Source organism: Naegleria lovaniensis, assembly GCF_003324165.1.
Source record: "Naegleria lovaniensis strain ATCC 30569 chromosome Unknown tig010, whole genome shotgun sequence".
Lineage (NCBI taxonomy): Eukaryota > Heterolobosea > Eutetramitea > Acrasida > Naegleriidae > Naegleria > Naegleria lovaniensis.
In genome coordinates, this window is record NW_025407832.1 from 311,043 (window position 1) to 336,529 (window position 25,487).

Below are 25,487 nucleotides of genomic sequence, written 5' to 3' on the forward strand. Positions count from 1 at the left end.
TCAAGGACAAGAAGGTTATACTAATGGCCAAACGGAGAATATGGATGTGCGAACAGAACCTCTTGTTGCATCGTCTTCACCATTCGAAGGATGGGAATCAAGGGACACCACCACAAGTGAAACCACCACCAACACTTCCGAATGGGTTGGAAGAAAAATTACTAGAAAAACTGTTCGCCAAATGTTGCGATTTAGACACTATGATTTTCGAATGAAACTCTTGCAAAAGGCAGAAATGCGTGGATGCAAGGTACATGTTGTCACAGAACAATATACATCGAAAACGTGTGGAAATTGTTCAGTGATCAAGGAAGACCTTTATGGAAGCAAATGGTTTCATTGCAATCATTGTCACTTCCACATCCCTCGTGACGGTAATGGAGCAAGAAATATTTTGATCAAGAATTACCATCATTTATTACATTGGTAAGTTGAAGAGACAACTAAAATGATTCATCATTCGGGCCATAGATCTATATAATAATAACTATGTGATTATCATTCTGTCAAGATGATAATTCCGTCTCTCGTGTGAGAGATGAGTATGTGATCGGAGCACTTTAAAACACCAAAAAATCATTGTTATCATTGATGGAGTATGGTGTGCTCTCCGAGAGTAAGTTGTTGTTGTTGTTCATTATTTTTAACGCGTGTGACTTTTTAATTTTGTAAAGATCTGAGCCGCCCTCATTCCGCTGAATGAGACAATTTTTCAACACCACAAAAAATCAAACTCACTCCTGTCTCTGCGCACTTTAGCGACAATCATTATGAAGTACCTAACGAGCCTTGTCGTTGTGCTGCTACTTCTTGTCGTTTGTTACAGCCAAGTCCGATACGGTGTTGAAGGCTTCCCTGTCCATGCCAAGTCTCATCATCACAATAATATTCGTATCGCTGCTTCCTCGTCCAATGCAAAAGTTGCTTCTGATGATGATTACAAACCCATTGAAGTACACTTGGCTTTTACTTCCGTTCCAAATCAAATGGTGGTCACATTTCATACAGTTAATTATGATGAGAAGAAGTTAGGAAAGCCCATTGTAAAGTATAGCTCCAACGACGCATCATTGAAACGAGATTTTAGAGTAGCTCATTTGGGTGGTGTTGTAACACAATACGGAGAAATTTCTCAAACAGGATTTGACATGAGTGTGTTACTCTCAAACTTGGATTATTCAACTAAATATTATTATCAATGTGGATTCATGATGAACGATAATGTGACTTCTGATATTTATTATTTCCACACAAGAACTGATCCACGATTGAGTGAAAGTTTCGAGACTACTGTTGTCATGTATGGTGATCAAGGAACAACCAATAGCAAACATGTCATTGCTCAAGTAGGAGACTTTGTGAAGAGTTTTAATGATAATGGAACCAATCACAAGAATTTGTTTGTGTATCATTTGGGTGACATTTCGGTAAGTGTCTCGATTGAAATTCATGAAAAGTGTTTTAACATAAACTCAATCTCAGTACGCTGATGATTTCCCTGGATTGATCTATCAAGCCATTTGGACCAAGTACATGATCATGATGGAGAAGATCATGCCCTACACATCTTATATGGTACTTCCTGGAAATCACGAGGTAGGTGCTCATGTTTAGCATGTTTTTCAATTTGATTTTACATTCTCGTCAACTAAAATGTTATTGTCCATGTCTATTTTTTCCATGTGGATCCATGTCTCGATATCAACAACTTTAGAAAGGACCAAAACTCGAACCTTATCACAAATTTGAATTAGGTTTCATGGCTTACAATCATCGTTTCTTTATGCCTCTTCGAAATACCTCCCAATATGGTCACAATATGTGGTATTCTTTTGAACATGGACCTATTACCTTTGTTTCAATTTCCACTGAAACCAATTATCCAAATGCATTCTATTCTGAATATGATTTTAAGGGAGACCAATTGGCATGGCTTGAAAATACTCTTGCTTCGATTGATCGAAAGAAGACACCTTGGGTGATTGTAGTTGGTCATCGACCTATCTATTCTTCAAAACATGGTTATAGTACTGCAGATGGGCAAGTCTCTGGCCAATCTCTTCGAATTCAAAGTGCCTTTGAAGATGTTATTGTGAAATATCATGTTGATATCATGATGGTTGGACATGTTCATTCCTATGAAAGAACTTATCCACTCTACAAGACACAAGTCGAAAGAAAGGATAATTTCCATAATTTAAGATATCCTATTCATATTGTGAATGGAGCTGGTGGTTGTATTGAAGGTGTAAGTAGAACATTTTTCGAGATATGTAAAATATGGAAAACAACACTTGTTGAATTTGCCAAATGAATTCGTGATAATTGAAATGCAACGACTTGAACACATCAAACAGGTCACACACGAATGGGATATTCATTTTGGTCATAATTGGAGTGCTAATATTTTCTACAAGGATGAAGGTTATGGTATTTTGAGAACATCCTATTCAAGAGAAACTCGTGTTCACTCATTACACTTTGATTTTCATGCCGCCAAAACCAATGACATTGTTGATTCTGTAACCATCACTAAGGATGCTCAATAATCAGCGTGTTTCCAATTGTGTGTTGTGTGCACACGGAGAGTGCCTGAGTAAACATCTGAGAGTTCTTATTTATATTAATTAAAGATCAATCTATCCCTCAATCTATTTGAAAGACTGAATATTTTGATTGAGGGAACTTGTGTATTTTTAACTTTTTTTATCGTCAAGTGTCAACACAATTTTGTGCTTGACCAGCTTGGTTCACTTTTCCAACAATAAGAATTGCAACCACATCCGAAACCATCTCTCACTTTGAACCACCACTTCTATTTGACAACTCTCTACAACAAGATTCTCAACACGCATCTCTCTCATGTCCTCATTAGAAGAATTTTTCAGTGACGATACAGATGTTCCTCCCCATTATATTTGTTCTCTCACGGAAACCATCTTTATCGAACCTGCATTGCTGAATGGTAGAATCTATGAAAGAAGTAAAATATTGGAGTGGATTAAAACCAACAAGACTGGTAGGTGTTTTTGTATCAGGGATCATGAATTTGGAATCATTTAAATATTTATGTGATGATCAACAACAAACAACAACCACTATATGTTCCGAATATACTGAATATACGATCATTCAAAATGGCTATCAACAACAACACACTCTTCGGAAATTCATATGGATCAGATCCCTTCACCCGAGAACAAATCTCTGCACCCTCTCGTAGTCTCGGAATTGAATCCATGGTTCATCCGATCATGAAATCCTCTCTTGGATTAGATGTATTTATGAAATACAAAGTTGAACAATTTTTCAAGAAATTACAAGTATTGAATAAGGCTTATCATTCATCACTGGATATGAATACCACATCCATTACAACGAGTGCCACCTCAACAGCAGCATCAACCAAAATTGGAAGTGAAATGGCAAATACCACAGATCAACATCCACAAGATTATTCCTTCATGATGGAAAAAGATTCTATTCGTACTGAAATCATTTCACATGTATTCAAATTAATGATTCGATTCATTTCATCATGTTTCTTGTATATTAATAATCACCATGGAGGAAATAATGTTGCCACACCTTTACCAGATCATTATCACATTGCCAAGAATGAATTACCGAAATATGTGACACTTTTTGACAAGCAAGAATTATTAGAGACATGTTTAGAAGAATGCAAACATTCACAACATGCATTTAATATCATTTCAGAGTTTATTAATGAATCATTTGCAAGAAATTCTCCAACCACCAATGATTCTTCTTCTCCTGCCATTTCCACACGAATGAATCAAAGTCTCTCAAAACCTTCCTCACAAATTTCACAAAATAATAATAGCAATGGAAATAACCATAGTCATACCAGTAATGGAAATAATAATAGTATTAGTGAACTAGCATCTTCCGAAATGAAGAAAAAGAATCTAGTCTCACTGATGGATGCTGTCAATTTATCACCCAATTCAAGTCCAACATTGATTCAACAAGCATTGACTCATTCATCTCCTCTCATTGCCGTGATGAATACAAATCCTGTGAATTCATTATTGAAAGACTCGTCATCACCCACTCTTTCCACAAATAATATTTGGATTACCATACCTCCAATTGAAACTGGTGTGAATTCACATCATTACACACCAATGGATCCAAATATAATATCTTCCTTGTTTAGTGATGAAATTTTCAGTCACATTCCAAACACAGATCAAGTCATGAATTTATCATCACTTCGATATTTAAGTCATTACTTGTACAAAACCAATCAAACTCTTCACTCCAATCAATTGATCAAAGAATATACTGATTCTCATGTGAAATATACCGTTCTCAAACAAGGAATAGCCATGAAAAAGGATGTGAAATCCTTCTTTCAAAATTCCAAATTGAAAAAGAGACATATATTATTAGTGAGCTCGAAATCTAAATTTAAAGTATTCATTTTCAATGCAGATGGTAATAACAATGAAGTATTTCATTCTGATATGAAACCATCTGAAGAAATGGAATTATCCAATTTGTGTTATATTACCATCAATGATCAACCTAAAAAGAATGTTTCCATTTTCTCGAGTAATACTTTGACATTGAACGATCGAACTGAAAAGAAAAAGTGGCTTTTTGAATTTGAGAATTCTTACGAGAGGGATGAATGGTTTTACATGTTGAAATATTGTTTATTATTGTGTTAAATGGTGTCATTTTATAATCTCATATGAGTCTTTCACAACAATTATTTTTAATTCTCAGTTCAACAAAAAGTCGTCATTTTATAATCTACCATATTACTTTTTCACATTTAAAGGATTTTTAGTATTCCTCTTTTCACAACAATTATTATGTTCTCAGTTCAACAACAAGTCGATAAAAAAAATAATATTTTGCACGAACAGAATGGTCGAAAATTCCATTCACCCGACGACCTCACACCCCACCCCGCATCACTCATTAAAATGGTTCATTCTCGGAATGATTACTGTGATCATGAGTGCAATATACTTTTTCACATTTAAAGGATTTTTAGTGAGCAGAATTATTTTACCAAATTCAAAATACAAATCAAAGGATCATTCATGGCTCCATGAATCATCGGATCCGATGATCACTAGAAAATCTCAATCTTCAGACACATTACGTCATTCCAATTTAAATATTATCATTCTACTTATTGATGCATTACGATTTGATTTCTATGACAAGTTACCATATTTATCAAAATTAAAATCTAAATATCCAGAACATACAAGAGTATTTAAATTTGTTGCTGATGCACCCACTACTACCAGTCAACGATTGAAAAGTTTAACGACAGGTTCATTACCAACTTTTTTAGAAGCTTTATATAATTTTAATAGTGAACAAGTCATTGAAGATAATTTAATTTCACAGTTAAAAACTTTCAATTCCAATGTTGTGGTTTTGGGAGATGATACTTGGAAATATTTATTTAACACATCCATGTATTTTAATACTCACTATTTATATCCATCGTTTAACGTTTGGGATCTTCATACAGTCGATAATGGAATTTTACAACATTTAAATTCTGAATTGGAATCTTTTCAAAAAAGTGAAAATCAGAGAAATATGTTGATTGCACATTTCCTTGGTGTGGATCATTGTGGTCATCGATATGGTGTGAATCATTTAGAAATGGATTTGAAATTACAACAAATGAATGAAATGATTGAAAATGTAACAAAATCCATGGTTCGAAATGATACCATGATTTTAATATTTGGAGATCATGGAATGAATGATAATGGAGATCATGGAGGAAATTCAAATCTCGAAGTAGATTCACTTCTTTTTGTGTATTCTCCATTTCAAGAATTATTTGACAATAATTTCATGTCTAGTTCAACAAATGACAGTACTACAACAACAACTCATACTACTTTCATGAATGTTACTACTACTACTATTATTCCTACTTCAATACCTCAAATTGATCTCGTTCCAACATTAAGTCTTCTTTTAAACATTCCAATACCTTTTGTGAATTTAGGTAAAATAATACCCACCATGATTCCAAAGAAATGGATGATGCAACCCAAAGATCGTCTCATGATGATACAAGAAAATGCTCATCAAATGTATCAATATATTGAAGAATATTTAACTTTGGATCATTCCTTTATTGGTCGTGAAGAATGGAAACGAATTCAAAATCATTTTCAACAAGCCAATGAACAAGTCGCTTCTTTCATCTCTCCAAAACAACATGAACAACTCAACTACAAACATTATGAAATATTTATTGAAGAGATTGTGAAAGTGTGTCGAGAGAGTTGGGCAACTTTTAATAATTTCTATTTATATATAGGAATGGGATTATTGATTGGAACATTACTATTATTAGTATTGGAACATTTGAGTCTCATCCATGAAATGATGTCCTACCCATTTTCAACCATACCTCTCATGAGTGTCATTGGTTCTGGTGTGCTCATGGTTCTATTCAAACTCGTCATGAAATATAATGATGAATGGATGTCCTCTCATAATAATAATACTACTACTACTACTACTACTACTAGGACCATGTATGATTTATTAATTGCACCATTCTCCAAACAATATGAATACTATGAAATGATTCACATCATTCTTTGTTTTTTCACACTTTTATTTGGAATTTATGAAAGATTCATTCATGTCATGAAAATCTATCCAACTCGAGTACAAACATGGAATTTACTTTCCAACTTGTCGACATGGATTGATTTGATTTGTGTGATTTTATACTCGATTAGTTTATTTTCAAATAGTTTTATTATTTATGAAGATCGAATGGTGAATTATTTATTAATATTTCGAGTGATTTTATTCTATTTCTTTCAAGTGAATTATTTGAAACCAAAACGAAATGCATCAACGACTGTTAGAACGACGATTCATACTACTTCTCCACGAACCAATTTCATGACAAGTTCAACCAATAATTCTCACATCACATGGAATGTCATGATTCTTTTAATATTATTGAATCAATCAAGCTCCATGATTCGATACAGATATCATTCAAGTTCATTCATTGATGATAATTTCACATCGATTATTTTTTCAAATCATTTCCTCATGAAATTGAGTTATTTAATAATTATTTATTATATTTTGAGAGAACATTTGAAAGGTCGATGCAAGTATCTTACATGCTCCAACAATCATGAATCAATCATTTCTTTTGTAATTTTAAATATTTATTTACCTCTCTCATTGACTCTCGTATTGAGTTATTATCAATTTGTGAATGAGGGTTTTGTGGAAATTTCAAACATTATTGCACAAGGTCTTTATGCATTCTATTTGATCACATTGATTTCTACTTTTATAGGTTTGAAGAGATCATCACAACAACAAGGAATATATTATACTAATACTACTACTGCTGAACAACAAGGAACATATACTACTACTGAACAACAAGGAATATATACTACTACTACCACTTCTGATATCATGAGTGTTGTATCAACTGAAAAACGTACATTCCTTGTCTATTTCTTTATCATTTCTATGAGTCCATTATTGATCTTGTATGATCATCGATATTTATATACATTTGTAATACTACTTGCACAATATCATTATTATCATGTCATTACTTGTGGATCTCTATTGAATATTCGTTCACAACAAAGTCAAATTATTGACATTTTCCTATTTAGTGTTCAATCGTATTTTAGTTTAGGACATCAAAATTCAATGACAACCATTCATTGGAATAGTGCATTTGTTGGTATTTCAAATGCACACATGATATTCTCTGGAATACTAGTCATGCTCAATCAATTTTCATTCAAAATATTATTAACTATAACTTTGAATTTATGGATACAATCCACTGATATCCATTCTACTATCAAAAATAGTAATATTACAAGTACTACTACAAGTACTTCAAGTACTAATAATAATACCAAAACAAACCATACAAAATTTTCCGAATCTAAAACTATTGCACTACAAAATTATTGCAAATTTCTCTTATTGAATGTTTGTTTGCTCGTAACAAGTATGTTATGTGCATTTATTCAACGAAGACATTTAATGACATGGGATATCTTTGCTCCTAAATTCATGTTTGATGCTCTTTCTACATTGATTGTATGTGCATGTATTGGAGTTGTGAGTTGTATCATTTAGGATTTGACTGTGTCAATGACATTCAAAAAGGTTGATCAAAATATTTTGTGAGACAGGTGACAACATCACTTCCATCGATGTGAAAATATGACAAGTACCACAAAAAATATTTCAACACACATCGATCCAAATGCAAACACACACACTTTCATCATCTCCACCACAAGACATTTCTTCGACCATCTCTAGTGTTAAAAATAGAAAAAGCTTCTTTGAATCCTTTTCCTCATCCTCCAATAATAATAATCATTCATCTCCTTCTTCTTTTACTCAAAAAGATTCAATTCAAGGAGGAAATATTAAAGTTAAAAAACTATTATTCGAACAAGCACATTCTTCTTCTTCAAATAATACTCACTCATATAAAGAAGAAATGATCGAAAAACTAGATAGAAAAAGAGAATCATCTGGAGACTCCATGATAAAGAAAATTCAAAGTCAACTCACAGAGACCACAACTTGCAGCTCCAACATTCATCGAGTACACATTGATGTGACTGGCAATAAGGAGACTTTTGAAAAGTTTAAAAATCTTGAAACGAATCATTCCTGTGAGACACAGCGCAATAGTTCGACACATTCAACAATTGTTGATGTGAGTCATAGGAATTCTGTTCGTCTTGAAAGTGAAAAATATGATCAACAAGTCCAAGAACTATTGTAAGTTTTATAGTTTTCAATGATAAGTGTTGTACTAGAACCTCAATCACCCAAAATCTCTTAGATCCTCAAACATTCCCTACACTTACAAGCCAGTAGACTCGAAAACATTGTGGAGAAGCTTCCCGGTGCACTCTACATCTAGCATGGACTCGTGTGACATCAATCAAATGAACGATCTCAGTCATGTTAGTGGACCAACAAGTACAGCACCGATCATTCCTGTGCATTCGATTCCAGAAAAGACAAACATTTACATTCATCCATTATCGGATGATGTAGTTATTGACATTTTTGATGAAAATGACCAACCCGTAGGACATTCCACTGCCTTTATAACTGCCTATGGAAAGCCACCAGGGAAATATACTGCACATGCCTATTTTCAAAAATCAAACAACAACAATGAGAGGTTGCCTTTGCAACAATTTGATTTTGTTATCGATGAGAATGGACGTGTTTCACCAGATTTTGTAAATTTAAATGTTAAGAGCACGAAATTTGAATTCAGAAAGATGGATCAACCAGTGGCTAACACCGTAGCTGAATGTTTGTTTTCTCATCCATGGAATCAGAGTGGCGATTCAACATTCAGGTTCAAAACATGTACGGACGAAGAAGGTTCGTTTTCAGCAGTACTTCCAGCAGGATCAGTCCAAGTACATTTACCTGAAATGAATATCTTAACCACCAGTCACATTGTTGAACCTTTACCTATTCAAAACAGAGAACAAGCAATTAGAAATGTTCGACAAACATTTACTCATAGTGAAGACGCAACAGTGGCAGGCTCATCCCTCACGTCAGAAGGAGATGTTGTGGTGTTGGGAGACATTTCAGAGTCTATGGCGGGAGACCCCTTGCAAACGCTTGTGAAATGTATGAAACTCTTTTTGCAGAAAGCACTTGAGCGAAAGCAAAGAATTGCATTAGCTGTTTGGTCTACCAACTGTTATTGGTATCAAAATGGAGCATTTGTTGATGAGAATACAGAAAACTTACAGCAAGAGGTTGAATCATGGATCTTGGAACAATTTCATGATCACGGATCACCAACTTATATGAAGGCTTGCTTAAAAAACACCAAGGTATCAAGAACGTGCTTGTTATGTGTGACGGAGATGTTGGAAAGTTATCAACGAACGGGGCTTGGCCAAACTTCATCAGTAATTATCCCAACACGAGATTCCATTTCACTGCCATTGGAAAAGGAGCAAACAAAATGTATTTGGAAAAGATGGCTCAAATCGGTGGTGGTAACTTTGAGTTTAGTGATATTTAAAGGTCACAGCAACGGTGCAGTTTGTTAAATAATTCATTGTATTATATTTACAAAATTTCTCATTAATAAATTATCATCATGCACAAATGTTGAACTTGAGTTCTCAAAAGCCACATTCAGCAGAACATTATTGATCCACATAAATCTGTTTCAAGACTGGAGCTATCACCAATGCAATAACAGTCATCAATTTGATCAAAATGTTCAAGGCAGGACCACTAGTATCCTTAAATGGATCTCCAACAGTGTCACCAACCTGATCAATGGAATCATTTTGAATGATTGAAATTAAGAAAATCCTTAAAGTTCATGTTGCAATAACATACCACGCATGATTTGTGAGCATTGGATCCCTTTCTTTGCACTTCACCAGTCTCCTTATCAACCAAAGCACCACTTTCAATGTATTTCTTGGCATTATCCCATGCACCTATGTTGTTCATAAAATAGAAGAAGTGCAACAAATCACAAGAAATTGTCAAAATTTCACAACAGATATCAATCATTGATTTGAATCATCATGATGAATAGTAAGAGCCACAATAAATACTCACCTCCTGCATTGGCCATTGTCACTGCCAATAAAAATCCACTTGATAAACTTCCACCCAAAAGACCAGCTAACATTTTCTGACGTCCAGCAAATCCAATCAATACTGGAGCAATAATACTCAACAATCCAGGTAGAATCATCTTCTTTAAAGAACTCTTTGTAGAAATATCTACACATTTAGTGTGATCTGCTTTAACTCCTGGCCTTCCTTCAAGTAATCCATCAATTTCTTTGAATTGTCTTCTCACTTCTACAATAATAGACATGGCAGCATCACCCACAGCAGTCATTGTTAATGCACTGAAAATATATGGTAAACAAGCACCAACAATTAAACCACTCATAACTTCTTTTTCTAATAAACTAACAGTTGTAATACCAGATTCAGTTGCAAATGCTTGTAACAATGCAAGGGCTGTTAAAATAGCAGATCCAATGGCAAAACCTTTACCAGTAGCAGCTGTAGTATTACCCAATGCATCCAATGCATCTGTTCTCTCACGTACCAAGGGTGGTAAATGACTCATCTCAGCAATACCTCCAGCTGCAGCATAATACATATATATATATATACAATGAACAATCCCATAATAAAAATGATCCAATAATAATGATGATGATGATCGGAATATCAATGATCCAATATATATTTGAAATCGGAATATCAATGATCCAATAATGATGATCCAATATATATTTGAAAAATGAACATACCATTATCAGCAATAGGACCATAGGCATCGGTAGCCAATGTAACTCCCAACGTACTCAACATTCCAACCGCTGCAATGGCAATACCGTAAATTCCTCCACCACTTTTACCTCCACTGGCAAAATCACCCAACAAGACACTAAAAATAATACTCAATACAATAATGATGACAGGTGCAACCGTTGAAAGCATACCAACACTGAGACCCTTAATAATCACAGGTGCAGCACCAGTCAAACCGCTCTCAGCAATGGATTTAGTTGGTCGATATGCAAATGAAGTACAATATTCAGTAGCTAAACCAATGAGCACACCACTTGCAATACCAATGAGGAAACATAAAAAGATGGCCCATGCTTGTGTTAATGGATCAAATAATAAAAATAAAATCAATGCACCTAAAAGGATATTTAACAAGGCAGCACCGAAAATTCCTCTACGAATGGCCATTAAGAGACTACTTTGAGTTGCAGGATTCACATCAGGTGCGTGTTGTTGATCTTCATCGATTTGAGTCTGTTGTTCCATGTCGGTTGCATGAGTTGTATCATTGGTGGTTGAACTTCTATGTCTTGTGAAAGGTGCAATTAAATAATTCAATGGCCACCAAGCACTTGAACTATTCACGCTCACCAGTGAACTTCCAATGATGGAGCAAAGAATACCACTGGCACTCAAATAGAAAGGTGCAGCCACACCCACCGATCCAAAGAATTGTGATCCAAGAGTAGCAGCAGCAATGATACTTCCAACATAACTTTCAAACAAATCAGCACCCATACCAGCAACATCACCAACATTGTCTCCAACGTTATCAGCAATGACTGCTGGATTTCTAGGATCATCTTCAGGAATGTTGGATTCAACCTTACCAACAAGATCAGCACCTATTGTGGTGGTAGATGTGAGAGAATGATTTCAAGTGGAATATCAAGTGAGAGTTCAATGGATGCAAATTGTGTTCCAATCATGGTTGATGCATTCATTGATCCATTTGTTACATAAACCCATTTGTTAAACGCATTGGTTACATAAACCCATTTGTTAAAACCATTCGTATGACTCTAATAATGAAAACTTCAGTATTACACCACAACTTACCAACATCAGCTGCTTTGGTATAGATACCACCACCAACACGAGCAAACAATGCAATACTACTAGCTCCGAAACCAAATCCAGCCAAAGCACTCAAATTTCTAAAGATCATGTAACAGAGAGACAACATGACCAATCCTAAACCCACCACAGACAAGCCCATAACTGTACCTGCTGAAAATGCAACCTTCAAGGCTTGATTGAGAGAAGTACGAGCAGCATTGGTGGTTCTTACATTGGCACGTGTTGCAATATACATTCCAATAATGGAGGTCACTGCACTCGTAACAGCTCCTACAAGGAAACACACAGGTGTTGCTACAAAGTATCCAGATTGATCGACAGCAAACAAGATACCTGCAACCACCAATACAAAGACAGTCAAGACTTGGAACTCACGAATTAGGAAGGCACGAGCTCCATCCGCAATGTATTGACTGATTTCATAACACTTGTTTCCATTGAATTCATAGGTACCAACTTTAAAGCTCAATACACGTAAACTTAAAAATACCATGACAAACAATGCTAAGAAACCACATGCCATGGATGTAAATAGTGATTCCATAGGAAGATCAAAGGATGTATTCTTCCATGTTTGATCCGGAACTGGAAATTGTAAGAATGTGCTAATGAAGGCTGCAATGGTGCAAGCAAAGGCTAACAATAAGAATACTCCAATGAAAACATAATAAATAATTGATCTGACTTTAGGTTCTTGATATTGTGGTGTCGAATCATCAACCACTCCCGGAGTTTCTTGAAGATCAATGTGATGTTCAACGTCGTCTGTTGGTGTATTTCCTTCGTGAGTTCTTCTTTCAGGCGTTTCCAACTCTTGATGCATCAACAATTATTAGGAATAAAAATTATGGCAAGTTGCAGATGAGAGATTGATTTATATAAATGATGATGATGATCCAGAAAATACAAGTGTGAACACCATTTGATGATTGTTGTCAGTCAAAATCTCGATCGCATTTGGCTTAACCATCCAACATACCGTGATCGTTTTCACTCATTTTTTTAAATCACCACAAACTACGCCTGAGCGTAAAGTGCAAAAACTGACGAAGAAAAAATTCGGCTCGTTTTAGTAAGTCCCGGAGTCAAAAAAAATCACCACAAACTACGCCTGAGCGTAAAGTGCAAAAACTGACGAAGAAAAAATTCGGCTCGTTTTAGTAAGTCCCGGAGTCAAAAAAAATGGAGTGATTGGTCTGTGGTGTTGTTTTCTGCTTCTCACACAAAAAAACACACCAACAACACACAACAACATGGAAGCTGAATTAGTGGTCATTGAAGAGGGTACTGTGCCTCTATACTGTGTAAGTAATTGATTATCCATATTACCACAACAACAACAACATCAAACAACAATTTCAACACCGACACTAATCTTTACCTCAGCTTGGTGTTTCTGATTGTGATTCGAGTTGCGAAACAAATAGTAATCACGTAAGTACTAGTGAATATCGTTCACCTTGTATTGATCTCAATTATATCAAGGCCTATGAATCACCAGCATTGGATAGCCAATCCACAACGAACCAGAGTACGAACAATGTAAGTATTATGTTTGTCCATTATTCAGTAGTAACACATTTCAAGATTCCTTCATCATCAAGCATCGAGATGAACACTTCTCAGCCATCATCACCAGTAATAACTACTACCTCTACAGTATGTTTCAAATTTGTTGCAATGTGTTTGCTTAACTTGTTCAGGAATGGATCTTCACAGACGAAACTATGTCATTTCCACCTTGCTGTCTATTGCCTAGCACAAGCAGCTTCTCTGGTATTGTTGATGAGACACAATGTACGATAACACCAAACAACAAATGTGATGATGACAATATTTCCCAACAGAGCAAAAAACGAAAATCAAGAACCACAGATGAAGCTGCTGAAGACACTCACAAGGAATATCAATTCACTTTAGAGAAAGGACTGTTTGAATTTGTACCAAAATATAATTCCTTTAAAGAAGTACCAGATGAGAAGAAACAAATTTATGGAATTATATGGGAACAGTTCGCCAAATGTGCAAGAAATATTATTTATCAACATCTACAGATGAGATGTTCAAACTCCATCAGCCATGAAACGGTTGGATGTTGCAACCCAAACGTGTTTTATCTTGCTCTGAGGGGAACAAAGGCTAAATATTACCAATGGTATCAAGACATTTTGTGGAATGGCCTAAAGAAGAGACAGAAGTGCATTCAATTCAGATTTACTGACAGTGTTCCTCCTTTAGACAAATGCAAGCATTGGTCTGAGTTGGAAATTACTCACTCACGTCTTACACGTAAATTCGGAAAGAAGATTACGAAACACAAGATGAAAATTGTATACATTTCTCTCACATGTAATGTGGAAACTAATCAAGTGTGGACATCGTTCAAGTTTGACAAAGAATTCGAGTTTGTACAATAAAACAATTGAATTCAATCCTCAATACTCTAAATCACAAAAAATGTCATCAAATTGGAACTTTTCATCACCATCCACAAACCAAACCACATCTAACAACAACTTTTTTGAAGGTCAATCATATGGACTTTCAAATCAAAATCACCACATATGGTGTTCCTCTCCATTATCTTCTTTCAATGTGCAATCATCGTCATCTACTGGTTTCAGTAGCATTAATCCGGGATCTTTTCAATTTGATTCACCAAGAACATCCACACTATCTTTCGAAAGAATTTATGAAGATCTAATACAACCAAACCAATCCAATTCAATGAGCTATCAGAATATCCCTATTCAATATGGAGGATGTGAACATTTATTTCAAAATCATCAATCCTATTATCCACAATTCAATCAGCAATACATCACACAATCTTCTCATAATTTCTCCACAACCCAACATAACCTTGACAATCCGAACACATTATCATCTCAACCTTCACAACATGAAACCAATCAATCAAACCAACATTCAAACACACAACAAAATACAACAATTACTTTTGTCGATGGCTTCACTCGCATAAAACAAAAGCGAGGAAGACCACCGAGCACAGAAAACAAATTGAAAAATATTATTGATAATGCTGATCTCAATTTCTCTCAGTATAAGCTCCAAGGAGATGCTGTTATTAAATTAAAGAACAAGAGTTTTGCGATATGTAACTCATTACATTTTAATATTGCAAATCCATCTATTGACAAGATGCAGAAAGAATTTCATCAATTCGAAAAAGAGACGAAATCTAATGGGAAGTTGTTGTTGACATGTAAAAAAGGCAGTGAAAAAACAACCAAAAGTATGATTGAACAAGACAAATCTCAATATACAAAAAGCAAGCTCGGATCATTACTTTGCGGAATCGAACTTTTGCTGTATAATAATGGAATTTCAAATTTCTCTGAATTTTTCGATCTATTGATTGACATGTTTCCCGATATTGTTTATCGAACATTAAGCAAACGAAAGGATTATGATGACATTGACACGAAAGTTCGAAAATTAGTCACAAACAAAAAAATACCAGAATATGACTCATATATCGAAATGTATCTAAACAAACAAGAAAAAACAAACCCTATTGCCATTAATGATTACCCAAATGATCTCGATGATCCTGTTTCATCTGAAATTAGTTCTGAAATCGATGAAAATTTTGATGAATATGAAGAACATCAATCAAGTGAAGCAATTAATGAAACAACATCAACAATCTCACAAGAAGAACCTGTAAGCAGTAGTGTAGCTCTACAAACAAGCTCAAATGACGATGATGAAATGGATTGGGAGGACGATGATTATTCGCAAAGTGATGCTTCTTCATCGAGTGAAGAGACAAATCAAAGAAAAAAAGTGACAAAACGAAAGTTGCGAGTAGTACGGAAAAAGTTACTTGATATCCAAGCGAAAGACAAAGCCAAAATCAGTAACACTCAATATAAGGAACTGGTGTCATCTTCAAGCTCCAAAACCACTCCTCTCTCAAGTATGTCATCAGTTCAATCTGTAGTTAGTATTAAGGCCTTAATTGAATTTAAAGGGACACATGAGAAGAATGAAAATATTTTTTTCATCAGCCTTTATTCTTTAGTTAAATATATGATTGAATTATATGTACAATGGGTAAAACAAATATCAACAGACAAGGAATTAGCTGCTCATCTCAACGAAGAGGATAAAAATTGGAAAACAAAAATTAAGTGGTTCAAACTCAATCTCGATGGATCTAAAGGCCGTGTTACATTCGCATGCGCTCCATTAAATATGAAAAATTTTGGGAGTCCTCAATCAAGAGAAGCAGTCCATCCTGTGGCTGTTTGGAAGGGAAAAGAAAATCAACTTCGAGCAATAACTGGAATTATTCGAGTAATGATTGAATCGATGACATGTCATGGGGTGGATGTTGATGGAGTAAATCACAAGGTGGATTTTTGTGTCACAACAGATCTTCTTTCGTTAAAGCGTATCTCTAATCTTAAATTTTCACAAATGTGTCCATATTGCAATACATTGAATACTTTTTGTGACCATTTTCACCTCGCTAGAAGCAAAGAACAGTTGGGTTGTCTGCTCGGAGTTAGTCCATTCAAAATTGTCATCTGTTTGCTCCATATGAAAGAACGAATAATGGAAAGAATATTAATTGATGCAATAATGACGAGCAACAAACGAGAAACTATTGTCAGGATCATTCGCAAGATTCCAAATCTCAATAATTTCAAAATAACTGAGAAAGGACAAAAGTTGAAGTGTTACTTAACCGGAAAACAAGTTAATTCCATTTTAAGCAATTTGAGAAGATTACGTAAGGTAATCGTTCCTCAATATATCACATTAATGAGCAAATTTAGAAATGTGTTGAAATTACTTCAAAATGAATCCTTTTCTGAATCCGAACTTAATAACCTTCAACTCAAGCTAAATGAGATGGAAGAAGTGGTTCAATCTCTTTATACTGATAGTGGTTCTCAAAGTTGGTATATGCATATTCTATTCCATCATGTAATTCCTTTAATCAAAGTATACGGAAATTTGGTTCACTTTGAAACACAGGGATTCGAAGGAGCACACATTGATGATGAAAGGCGTATGAAAAACACATCCAACAATGGAGGAAAGTATAATTATTTGGACAGAATGTTTCCGACATGTAAAGATCAAAGTTTGATCCAGTTCATGCTTCCGAAAATTAGGAGACTCATGGTATGTAGAGATTTGAAAATTCCCTTTCAAAACAGGCAACGAAACAATGAGAAGTACAAGCAATTTCTTGCAATACCCTACCCGATCTTCTCATTCCAAGAGGAAAATGTTGCCTTGTTGTCTTTTGTACCAGGGAAATCTCTCTCCGAAGTGTGTACCCGATGCGAAGATCACGAAGAACATGAAATAACCTCCAAATATGATCCAATTTCAAACGTTCAATATGGCAAGGACAATGCAAATGACAACGACGATGAAAGCGATGCCATGAACATGTTTTCCCAAAGTTGTGATGTGTAATAAATTTTTTGTTAAAAATTAAATTAAATTTTTTACTTTTTGTTGTAATTTAATTTTTCAAGTTGACATCGATTTTCACTCGAAAAAAAATGCCTTCACCTAAAGATGAGGTCGAGTATTTTAAATCACACACCTAAACTAAGATGACACAGCAACTTTGATGTAACTTAGACACCAAGTGATCAGTACAACAAAAGATGGATTTTTATCGTGTAACGAGAAACTTGTTGAACGGAGTAATTACTGTGAATGTGAGTATTATCACCAACAATCAACTAATCCTTGTATAGGACAGTTCTTCTGTGGGAAGAGAACGAGAGATGAGCGCTGAAGAGAATTGCTTTCGAAACTTTAGTAACTGGCTTTGTACAATAGGTGTGGTCTTAATCAGGAGGACACTTTTAATGAACGAACGTCAGCACTGAATAAAACTTTACAAGATTCTGAACCAATCCCGGAGTTTCTGCATTTCGTTGTCAAAAAATTTTTGCCTTTTTGAGTCGAATTTTTTCGCTGGCAGTTTTCTTATGGCGTAGTTTGTGGTGGGAGTGATTGGTCTGTGGTGTTGTTTTCTGCTTCTCACACAAAAAAAACACCAACAACACACACAACATGGAAGCTGAATTAGTGGTCATTGAAGAGGGCACTGTGCCTCTATACTGTGTAAGTAATTGATTATTACCACAACAACAACATCATCAAACAACAATTTCAACACCTACACTAATCTTTACCTCAGCTTGGTGTTTCTGATTGTGATTCGAGTTGCGAAACAAATACTAATCACGTAAGTACTAGTGAATATCGTTCACCTTGTATTGATCTCAATTATCAAGGCCAATGAATCACCAGCATTGGATAGCCAATCCACAACGAACCAGAGTACGAACAATGTAAGTATTATGTTTGTCCAGTATTCAGCAGTAACATATTTCACAAGATTCCTTCATCATCAAGCATCGAAATGAACCCTTCTCACCCATCATCACCAGTAATGACTACCTCTACAGTATGTTTCAAATTTGTTACAATGTGTTTGCTTAACTTGTTCAGGAATGGATCTTCACAGACGAAACTATATCATTTCCACCTTGCTGTCTGTTGCCTAGCACAAGCAGCTTCTCTGGTATTGTTGATGAGACACAATGTACGATAACACCAAACAACAAATGTGATGATGACAATATTTCCCAACAGAGCAAAAAACGAAAATCAAGAACCACAGATGAAGCTGCTGAAGACACTCACAAGGAATATCAATTCACTTTAGAGAAAGGACTGTTTGAATTTGTACCAAAATATAATTCCTTTAAAGAAGTACCAGATGAGAAGAAACAAATTTATGGAATTATATGGGAACAGTTCGCCAAATGTGCAAGAAATATTATTTATCAACATCTACAGATGAGATGTTCAAACTCCATCAGCCATGAAACGGTTGGGTGTTGCAACCCAAACGTGTTTTATCTTGCTCTGAGGGGAACAAAGGCTAAATATTACCAATGGTATCAAGACATTTTGTGGAATGGCCTAAAGAAGAGACAGAAGTGCATTCAATTCAGATTTACTGACAGTGTTCCTCCTTTAGACAAATGCAAACATTGGTCTGAGTTGGAAATTACTCACTCACGTCTTACACGTAAATTCGGAAAGAAGATTACGAAACACAAGATGAAAATTGTATACATTTCTCTCACATGTAATGTGGAAACTAATCAAGTGTGGACGTCGTTCAAGTTTGACAAAGAATTCGAGTTTGTACAATAAAACAATTGAATTCAATCCTCAATACACTCTAAATCACAAAAAATGTCATCAAATTGAAACTTTTCATCACCGTCCACAAACCAAACCACATCTAACAACAACTTTTTTGAAGGTCAATCATATGGACTTTCAAATCAAAATCACCACACATGGTGTTCCTCTCCATTATCTTCTTTCAATGTGCAATCACCGTCATCTACCGGTTTCAGTAGCATTAATCCCGGCTCTTTTGATTCACCAAGAACATCACACCATCTTTCGAAAGAATTTATCTGATACAACCAAACCAATCCAATTCAATGAGCTATCAGAATATCCCTATTCAATATGGAGGATGTGAACATTTATTTCAAAATCATCAATCCTATTATCCACAATCTTCTCATAATTTCTCCACAATCCAACATAACCTTGACAATCCGAACACATTATCATCTCAACCTTCACAACATGAAACCAATCAAACCAACATTCAAACACACAACAAAATACAACAATTACTTTGTCGATAAGCTAGCTTCACTCGCATAAAACAAAAGCGAGGAGGTCCACCGAGCACAGAAAACAAATTGAAAAATATTATTGATAATGCTGATCTCAATTTCTCTCAATTAAGCTCCAAGGAGATGCTGTTATTAAATCAAAGAACAAGAGTTTTTGCTTTTTGTTGTAATTTAATTTTTCAAGTTGACATTAATTTTCACTCCAAAAAAAATGCCTTCACCAAAAGATGAGGTCCAGTATTTTAAATCACACACCTAAACAACGATTACACAGCAACACCGTGGAACAACTTTGATGTAACTTAGATACCAAGTGATCAGTACAAAAGATGGATTTTTATCGTGTAACGAGAAACTTGTTGAACGGTGTAATGACGGTGAATGTGAGTATTATCATCAACAATCAACCAATCCTTGTATAACGAAAGGCTGAAGAGAATTGCTTTCGAAACTTTAGTAACTGGCTTTGGTACAATAGGTGTGGTCATAATCAGGAGGACAGTTTTAATGAACAAACAGCACTATTGAATAAAACTTTACAAGATTCTGAACCAATCCCGGAGTTTCTGCATTTCGTTGTCAAAAAATTTTTGCCTTTTTGAGTCGAATTTTTTCGCTGGCAGTTTTCTTATGGCGTAGTTTGTGGTGATGAAAGATTTCCAAATCGATCACGTTTTATTTGCAAAATTATTTCCATTCTTCTTATTCATCTACAATAAATCATCCACACTTAACACACCACAATCAACAATTTTGATAGAATCAATGGGTTTGTCACGTGCACTGGTTCTAACTCTTTGTAATTGATCCACAATGTCCATTCCTTGCAAAACCTTGCCAAATACTACATGCTTATTATCTAAGTGTGGTGTTGATTCCGTGGTAATAAAGAATTGAGAGCCGTTTGTGTTTGGACCTCTATTTGCCATACACACCAAATATGGTTCGTTGTGTTTGAGGTCAAAATTCTCATCCTTAAATTGAATGACATTTCCCAGAGCATCTTTGATCAGCATGTCATTAATCTTATTCTTCAACTCTTCTGATACAGAGGCATCTGTTGCTCTTCCAATGTATGGAACGCTTGACATTCCTGTTCCTTGTTTTGTGTCTCCTCCTTGAATCATGAATTTGTTAATCACACGATGGAAAATGGTTCCTTTCAACTCCTTGCTTTCACATAATTTAGCAAAATTGTAACTGGTTACAGGAACTACTTTATCGTATAACCCAATAATAATACGTCCCTTGATGACATTTTGAAAGCGAGAGTCAGAATGTTCTACATCCAAATAAGCAAATGATCTCATGCGTGATGGATCAATACGGTCCAACAATTGTTGTTTTGGAGATGTAGCAGCACTTTCATCAGTTGGTTGTTGATCGGCCTGTGGGTCACTTTCAATAACAGCTCCTGTTCCTTTCTTTGGTCCGTTTAATAATTGATAAATACCAGAGGCTAATCCATGACGACCGGATATTTTATCATAGGCATAATACCCAACAAATGAAAATACAAGTAACATGAGTACTTTGCTTCTATTCCAATTTTTGAGGAATTTCAATTCAACAAAGTATCTAATCAATTTCTCAGGTGATTCCTTCCACAATTGTTCTTGTTTTCTCATTCTTTCTCTGTGTTGTCTTTCCCATTCGGTTTCACGATCCGATACCCCAGTCTTCAAAGTGGTATGGAATGATGAACAAGTTGAAGATCCTCCTAATTTGTTAGATAGAAGGCAACCTCCAAATGATGACGGTTGGGACAAGAAATTTTTCATCAAAGGCTTGATGTGAGTTGAGGTGTTGCGTTGAAGAACCTTGTTGAGCATTTTTTATCGGTATTGGGTGAATAATAATCAGTAATAATTTATTCTTCATCTTCTTCGAAAGGATTTTCAATTTCTTCAGTTCCATCAACAGGACATAGATGCATCAATGATGTTCCTCGACATATCACAATTCCTAGCTTTCGGACAAACTGTTTGTTGTTTTCATCTAATTTTCTTTTATGATGATCTTGTGAATCCCGAATAAACTCATAACAATCTTCTAATACTACATTGATCATATTATCATAGCCTCGTAATATTCCATAAACTTCTCTTCCTCCAATGAACTTGACAAGCACAGATTTAGATACATATTGTGATAAATCAAGAATATTTTCTCGGGGTTTTCTTGACGACGATGAGGATGTTGGATTATTGCTCGTGGTGGTTGTTGTTGAACTCATTTTTATTGACGCTGAAAAGTTGAACTTGTTGCATAATACAGTATTCAAACGCCCCACCATCTTTTTTATATCCAATTCATGAAACAAAGACCAATTGAAATTGTTGCTTGATCTACGATTCAAGTTTCATGATTTGAGGCACTCGAGAGAATTTCCATCCTGAAATGAAATGCTTCAAAGCCTCTAATTCATCTTTGGGTTTTTTTTCTTGGTGTGAATCATAATTCAATGGATATTTCTTTTCAATATAGAACACTGAATAAAAGTATGTTCCATCTTTGGAATAATTATACATTTCAATATCTATTAATACTTGGATGTAATCATCTACTATATTATTTTGAATATTAATGATATCGATATTTTGAATGTTTTCAACCTGGAATGACTGATCCTCTAATTGTACATGTTTCATAAAATCTTTATAACATTGTTGAGAAGTAAACAATTCATAAAAAGAGTGGAATTCACTTGTGTCTAGTTCAGTATGTTGTTTTCTAAATGCTAATAACTTTAAATATTTCACTAATAAATGATTTTTGAATACAAAATATAAAAATAAATCTTTTTCAAAAAGAGGTTCCAAACTCTCCATATTATCTAAATCCAAATCTTTTCTAGTTTGAGCAAATTTTCCAGAAGTCATTGATTCATAGGTATTTCCAGTTGAAATCTTATTCTTATTTTTTAAATCACTAAAATATGGAGATAAATCTCGATTGTAGGATGAAAAGAATACATTGGTATAATTCATTTGAAATTTGAATAAATAATTTGTAAGGGATTGATAGAGTTTAAATATTTTCTGAAAAAGGTGAGAGAATGTATTGCGGGATGGTGGAGAGGAAGCAGTAGTATCCCTCTTGTCGGAATGAGATTGGTTCTGATCATTGTCCAAAGATGTCAATGACAGTCTGCAATATGAAAAGGATCGATACATCATGGGACCCTGATGATGGAGAACACATGCATGGTTGAATGACGATGCTTTCCTCATCACCAAGAACCAACGAGTATTATTCATTTTTTGAGAATGGCTTCGAAAAAAAAATTGAACATCAAATTCTCTCTGGCCTTCTCATCGGACTCTCTCACGATTGTTTTTGACACCATCCTTCCAACAACATCTTGAAGACATTTTCATCGGAAACTACTACGACACATACTCTCTTTCAGCACTATAACTCGTCATTATCATGAATGAACAACAAATTTTCATTTCCGAACAATTGGAACTCCAAGTAGATTCTCTCAACGAATTAAAATTTAAGAATATATTGACCAATGATGAAATTGCTAAAATTGTTCAAAAGAGAACAGACTATTTATACTTGTTAGCCTCATCACTTCCAAAAGAGGATTTATTGCATCCATACCTCAGCCATATGCTATTTGAATTGAATTTATTAACTTTGATTAAAGCAAGACTAAAACTCTCAAAGAAGAAGAATAATGAGTTTAATATTCATTTGCAATTTCCGTATAATCAATTCAAAATTGGTATTTCCAAATTTAGTACTCAAGTTTATTTATTTAAATCTTATATTGATTTTTGTGTGCAGTATCAATTGAAACCAAATGCTGCATTCGATCAAGTCCTGTCCAAACATTCGAACCAAGAACAGTTATGGTTACTCTATGCTAAATTTGAATTTGAATACAACCAAGCTATTGATAATAGTATGGAGGTGTTAAAGAAAGGTATTAAGGCCATTCCTCACAGTGGTATATTTCTAAATATGGAACTATTGAAACTGAAATTAATTAAGGAAGAATATGATGAATTCTCAACAATATTTAATACCATGTTAGAAAGTATTCAAGATATTCACTATGAACACTTTTTCAGTATTTTGAAACTATTATTGTTTTATTGGAAAGAATCTTGTAAGAAAAAGAACGAAGAAATGAATGATGAAGAGGATGAAAACATTAACACTCATCAAGGATCAACTTTCTTTCCAAACATGATTCAATACATTCTCTCCGATGTGTTATTGAAAAATTATAGAAGTGATGAAAAATGTCTCTATCTCATTGTGAAATTTAAATTAGAATATTTAACACCACATGGTAGTAACAAGAACACGAATCGTACTACTACTACTACTACTACTACTACTGCTACTACTACTACTACTAATAGCCCATCCTCTTCATTATCTGATTATGAAAGTATTCTCTCAGTGATGGACAATATTTGTGATCGAGTGTGTCATACTACTCTCATGTATCACTATTATATTCTATTATTAAGTGATTTATTTAAATTGAGTGGTGATGTTTCATTCATTAATAGAATTCATCAAGTATTTAACAAGATGAATCAATGTAGTTTGTTATCATTTAGAACTCTATTAATCTATTCAAATATTTTACTATCTTATCAGAGAGAGGTACATACGAGGGTTGTGATTGGAATTTTGAAACAATGTCATGTCATGTTAGAAAAATTAAGAAACATTGACTCGAATGACTTTGTCCAGTGTTTAATCTTGCTATTAGAGTTAACGAATTATTCAAAGGATTCTATTGAATATGCATGCAAATGCACAAATGGAGTCAAATCAATCGAGAATGAGAGTAAGATTGAATTTTATAAGAATTTGTTGCCACATCTTGAAAGCTTCAATTCAACATTCTCTAAAGACTATATTTATCAAATGCATGTGGATTCCATTAAGAATACTCTCAATAGTGTTCAAATGAAAAAGCTGTTCTTCAAGAGGTTTGCATGTGGTGATGACATGAATATTTTCACAAATGAAGGATTTCAACAATTGGATCGAGTGGTAAAATTAATTGGTTCTTTACCTCCAAATGATCATCAAGTGTATCAAATGATGCTTAATCATCTCACCAAGAAAGTTCATGAATTAGAACAGACTCAAACCGATTCAGAATCAACCTATTACTCTCGAGTCCAACAATTATTGAATCACTTGTTCGAACAACAAATGGTCGAGAATAAGAACGACTGGAAGGTATACATTCAGTACATGCAACATTTGAAGAAACAACAACGCCTCAAGACC

General features: G+C 34.6%; 12 protein-coding genes across 12 annotated transcripts in view; 8 read left to right on the plus strand and 4 right to left on the minus strand.

The window, feature by feature from the left end:
- Positions 1-40: 40 nt before the first annotated feature.
- Positions 41-2,549, plus strand: C9374_000541 (uncharacterized protein; the record flags this gene model as incomplete). The annotated part of the gene is made up of 5 exons (XM_044695157.1): positions 41-426; positions 827-1,427; positions 1,483-1,596; positions 1,715-2,248; positions 2,358-2,549. 5 exons carry the CDS (start codon positions 41-43, stop codon positions 2,547-2,549), a joined length of 1,827 nt encoding a protein of 608 aa, XP_044552369.1.
- A 313-nt stretch (positions 2,550-2,862) lies between these two features.
- Positions 2,863-4,700, plus strand: C9374_000542 (uncharacterized protein; the record flags this gene model as incomplete). The annotated part of the gene is made up of 2 exons (XM_044695168.1): positions 2,863-3,019; positions 3,184-4,700. The coding sequence occupies 2 exons, from the start codon at positions 2,863-2,865 to the stop codon at positions 4,698-4,700; spliced, it is 1,674 nt and encodes a 557-aa protein (XP_044552370.1).
- Positions 4,701-4,977: 277 nt separating this feature from the next.
- On the plus strand, positions 4,978-8,157 carry C9374_000543 (uncharacterized protein; the record flags this gene model as incomplete). The annotated part of the gene is made up of 1 exon (XM_044695179.1): positions 4,978-8,157. One exon carries the CDS (start codon positions 4,978-4,980, stop codon positions 8,155-8,157), a length of 3,180 nt encoding a protein of 1,059 aa, XP_044552371.1.
- A 130-nt stretch (positions 8,158-8,287) lies between these two features.
- C9374_000544 (uncharacterized protein) lies at positions 8,288-10,127 on the plus strand (the record flags this gene model as incomplete). Its single annotated transcript, XM_044695190.1, has 2 exons — positions 8,288-8,817; positions 8,882-10,127. The coding sequence occupies 2 exons, from the start codon at positions 8,288-8,290 to the stop codon at positions 10,125-10,127; spliced, it is 1,776 nt and encodes a 591-aa protein (XP_044552372.1).
- A 99-nt stretch (positions 10,128-10,226) lies between these two features.
- On the minus strand, positions 10,227-13,484 carry C9374_000545 (uncharacterized protein; the record flags this gene model as incomplete). Its single annotated transcript, XM_044695201.1, has 6 exons — positions 10,227-10,355; positions 10,426-10,529; positions 10,654-11,196; positions 11,367-12,251; positions 12,466-13,299; positions 13,466-13,484. 6 exons carry the CDS (start codon positions 13,482-13,484, stop codon positions 10,227-10,229), a joined length of 2,514 nt encoding a protein of 837 aa, XP_044552373.1.
- A 255-nt stretch (positions 13,485-13,739) lies between these two features.
- Positions 13,740-14,903, plus strand: C9374_000546 (uncharacterized protein; the record flags this gene model as incomplete). The annotated part of the gene is made up of 5 exons (XM_044695212.1): positions 13,740-13,790; positions 13,873-13,920; positions 13,972-14,028; positions 14,074-14,145; positions 14,190-14,903. 5 exons carry the CDS (start codon positions 13,740-13,742, stop codon positions 14,901-14,903), a joined length of 942 nt encoding a protein of 313 aa, XP_044552374.1.
- A 40-nt stretch (positions 14,904-14,943) lies between these two features.
- C9374_000547 (uncharacterized protein) lies at positions 14,944-17,946 on the plus strand (the record flags this gene model as incomplete). Its single annotated transcript, XM_044695223.1, has 1 exon — positions 14,944-17,946. One exon carries the CDS (start codon positions 14,944-14,946, stop codon positions 17,944-17,946), a length of 3,003 nt encoding a protein of 1,000 aa, XP_044552375.1.
- A 612-nt stretch (positions 17,947-18,558) lies between these two features.
- C9374_000548 (uncharacterized protein) lies at positions 18,559-19,713 on the plus strand (the record flags this gene model as incomplete). Its single annotated transcript, XM_044695234.1, has 5 exons — positions 18,559-18,609; positions 18,686-18,733; positions 18,783-18,839; positions 18,887-18,955; positions 19,000-19,713. 5 exons carry the CDS (start codon positions 18,559-18,561, stop codon positions 19,711-19,713), a joined length of 939 nt encoding a protein of 312 aa, XP_044552376.1.
- Positions 19,714-20,926: 1,213 nt separating this feature from the next.
- On the minus strand, positions 20,927-22,048 carry C9374_000549 (uncharacterized protein; the record flags this gene model as incomplete). Its single annotated transcript, XM_044695245.1, has 1 exon — positions 20,927-22,048. The coding sequence occupies one exon, from the start codon at positions 22,046-22,048 to the stop codon at positions 20,927-20,929; it is 1,122 nt and encodes a 373-aa protein (XP_044552377.1).
- A 38-nt stretch (positions 22,049-22,086) lies between these two features.
- Positions 22,087-22,452, minus strand: C9374_000550 (uncharacterized protein; the record flags this gene model as incomplete). Its single annotated transcript, XM_044695257.1, has 1 exon — positions 22,087-22,452. The coding sequence occupies one exon, from the start codon at positions 22,450-22,452 to the stop codon at positions 22,087-22,089; it is 366 nt and encodes a 121-aa protein (XP_044552378.1).
- A 112-nt stretch (positions 22,453-22,564) lies between these two features.
- On the minus strand, positions 22,565-23,476 carry C9374_000551 (uncharacterized protein; the record flags this gene model as incomplete). The annotated part of the gene is made up of 1 exon (XM_044695268.1): positions 22,565-23,476. One exon carries the CDS (start codon positions 23,474-23,476, stop codon positions 22,565-22,567), a length of 912 nt encoding a protein of 303 aa, XP_044552379.1.
- Positions 23,477-23,648: 172 nt separating this feature from the next.
- The window catches only part of C9374_000552 (uncharacterized protein), a gene marked incomplete at both ends in the record, with an annotated part of 1,941 nt that continues 102 nt past the window's right edge, over positions 23,649-25,487 (plus strand). Inside the window, one exon of the mRNA XM_044695279.1 lies at positions 23,649-25,487. This exon is cut by the window's right edge and continues 102 nt beyond it. Coding sequence (XP_044552380.1) covers positions 23,649-25,487 — 1,839 coding nt within the window.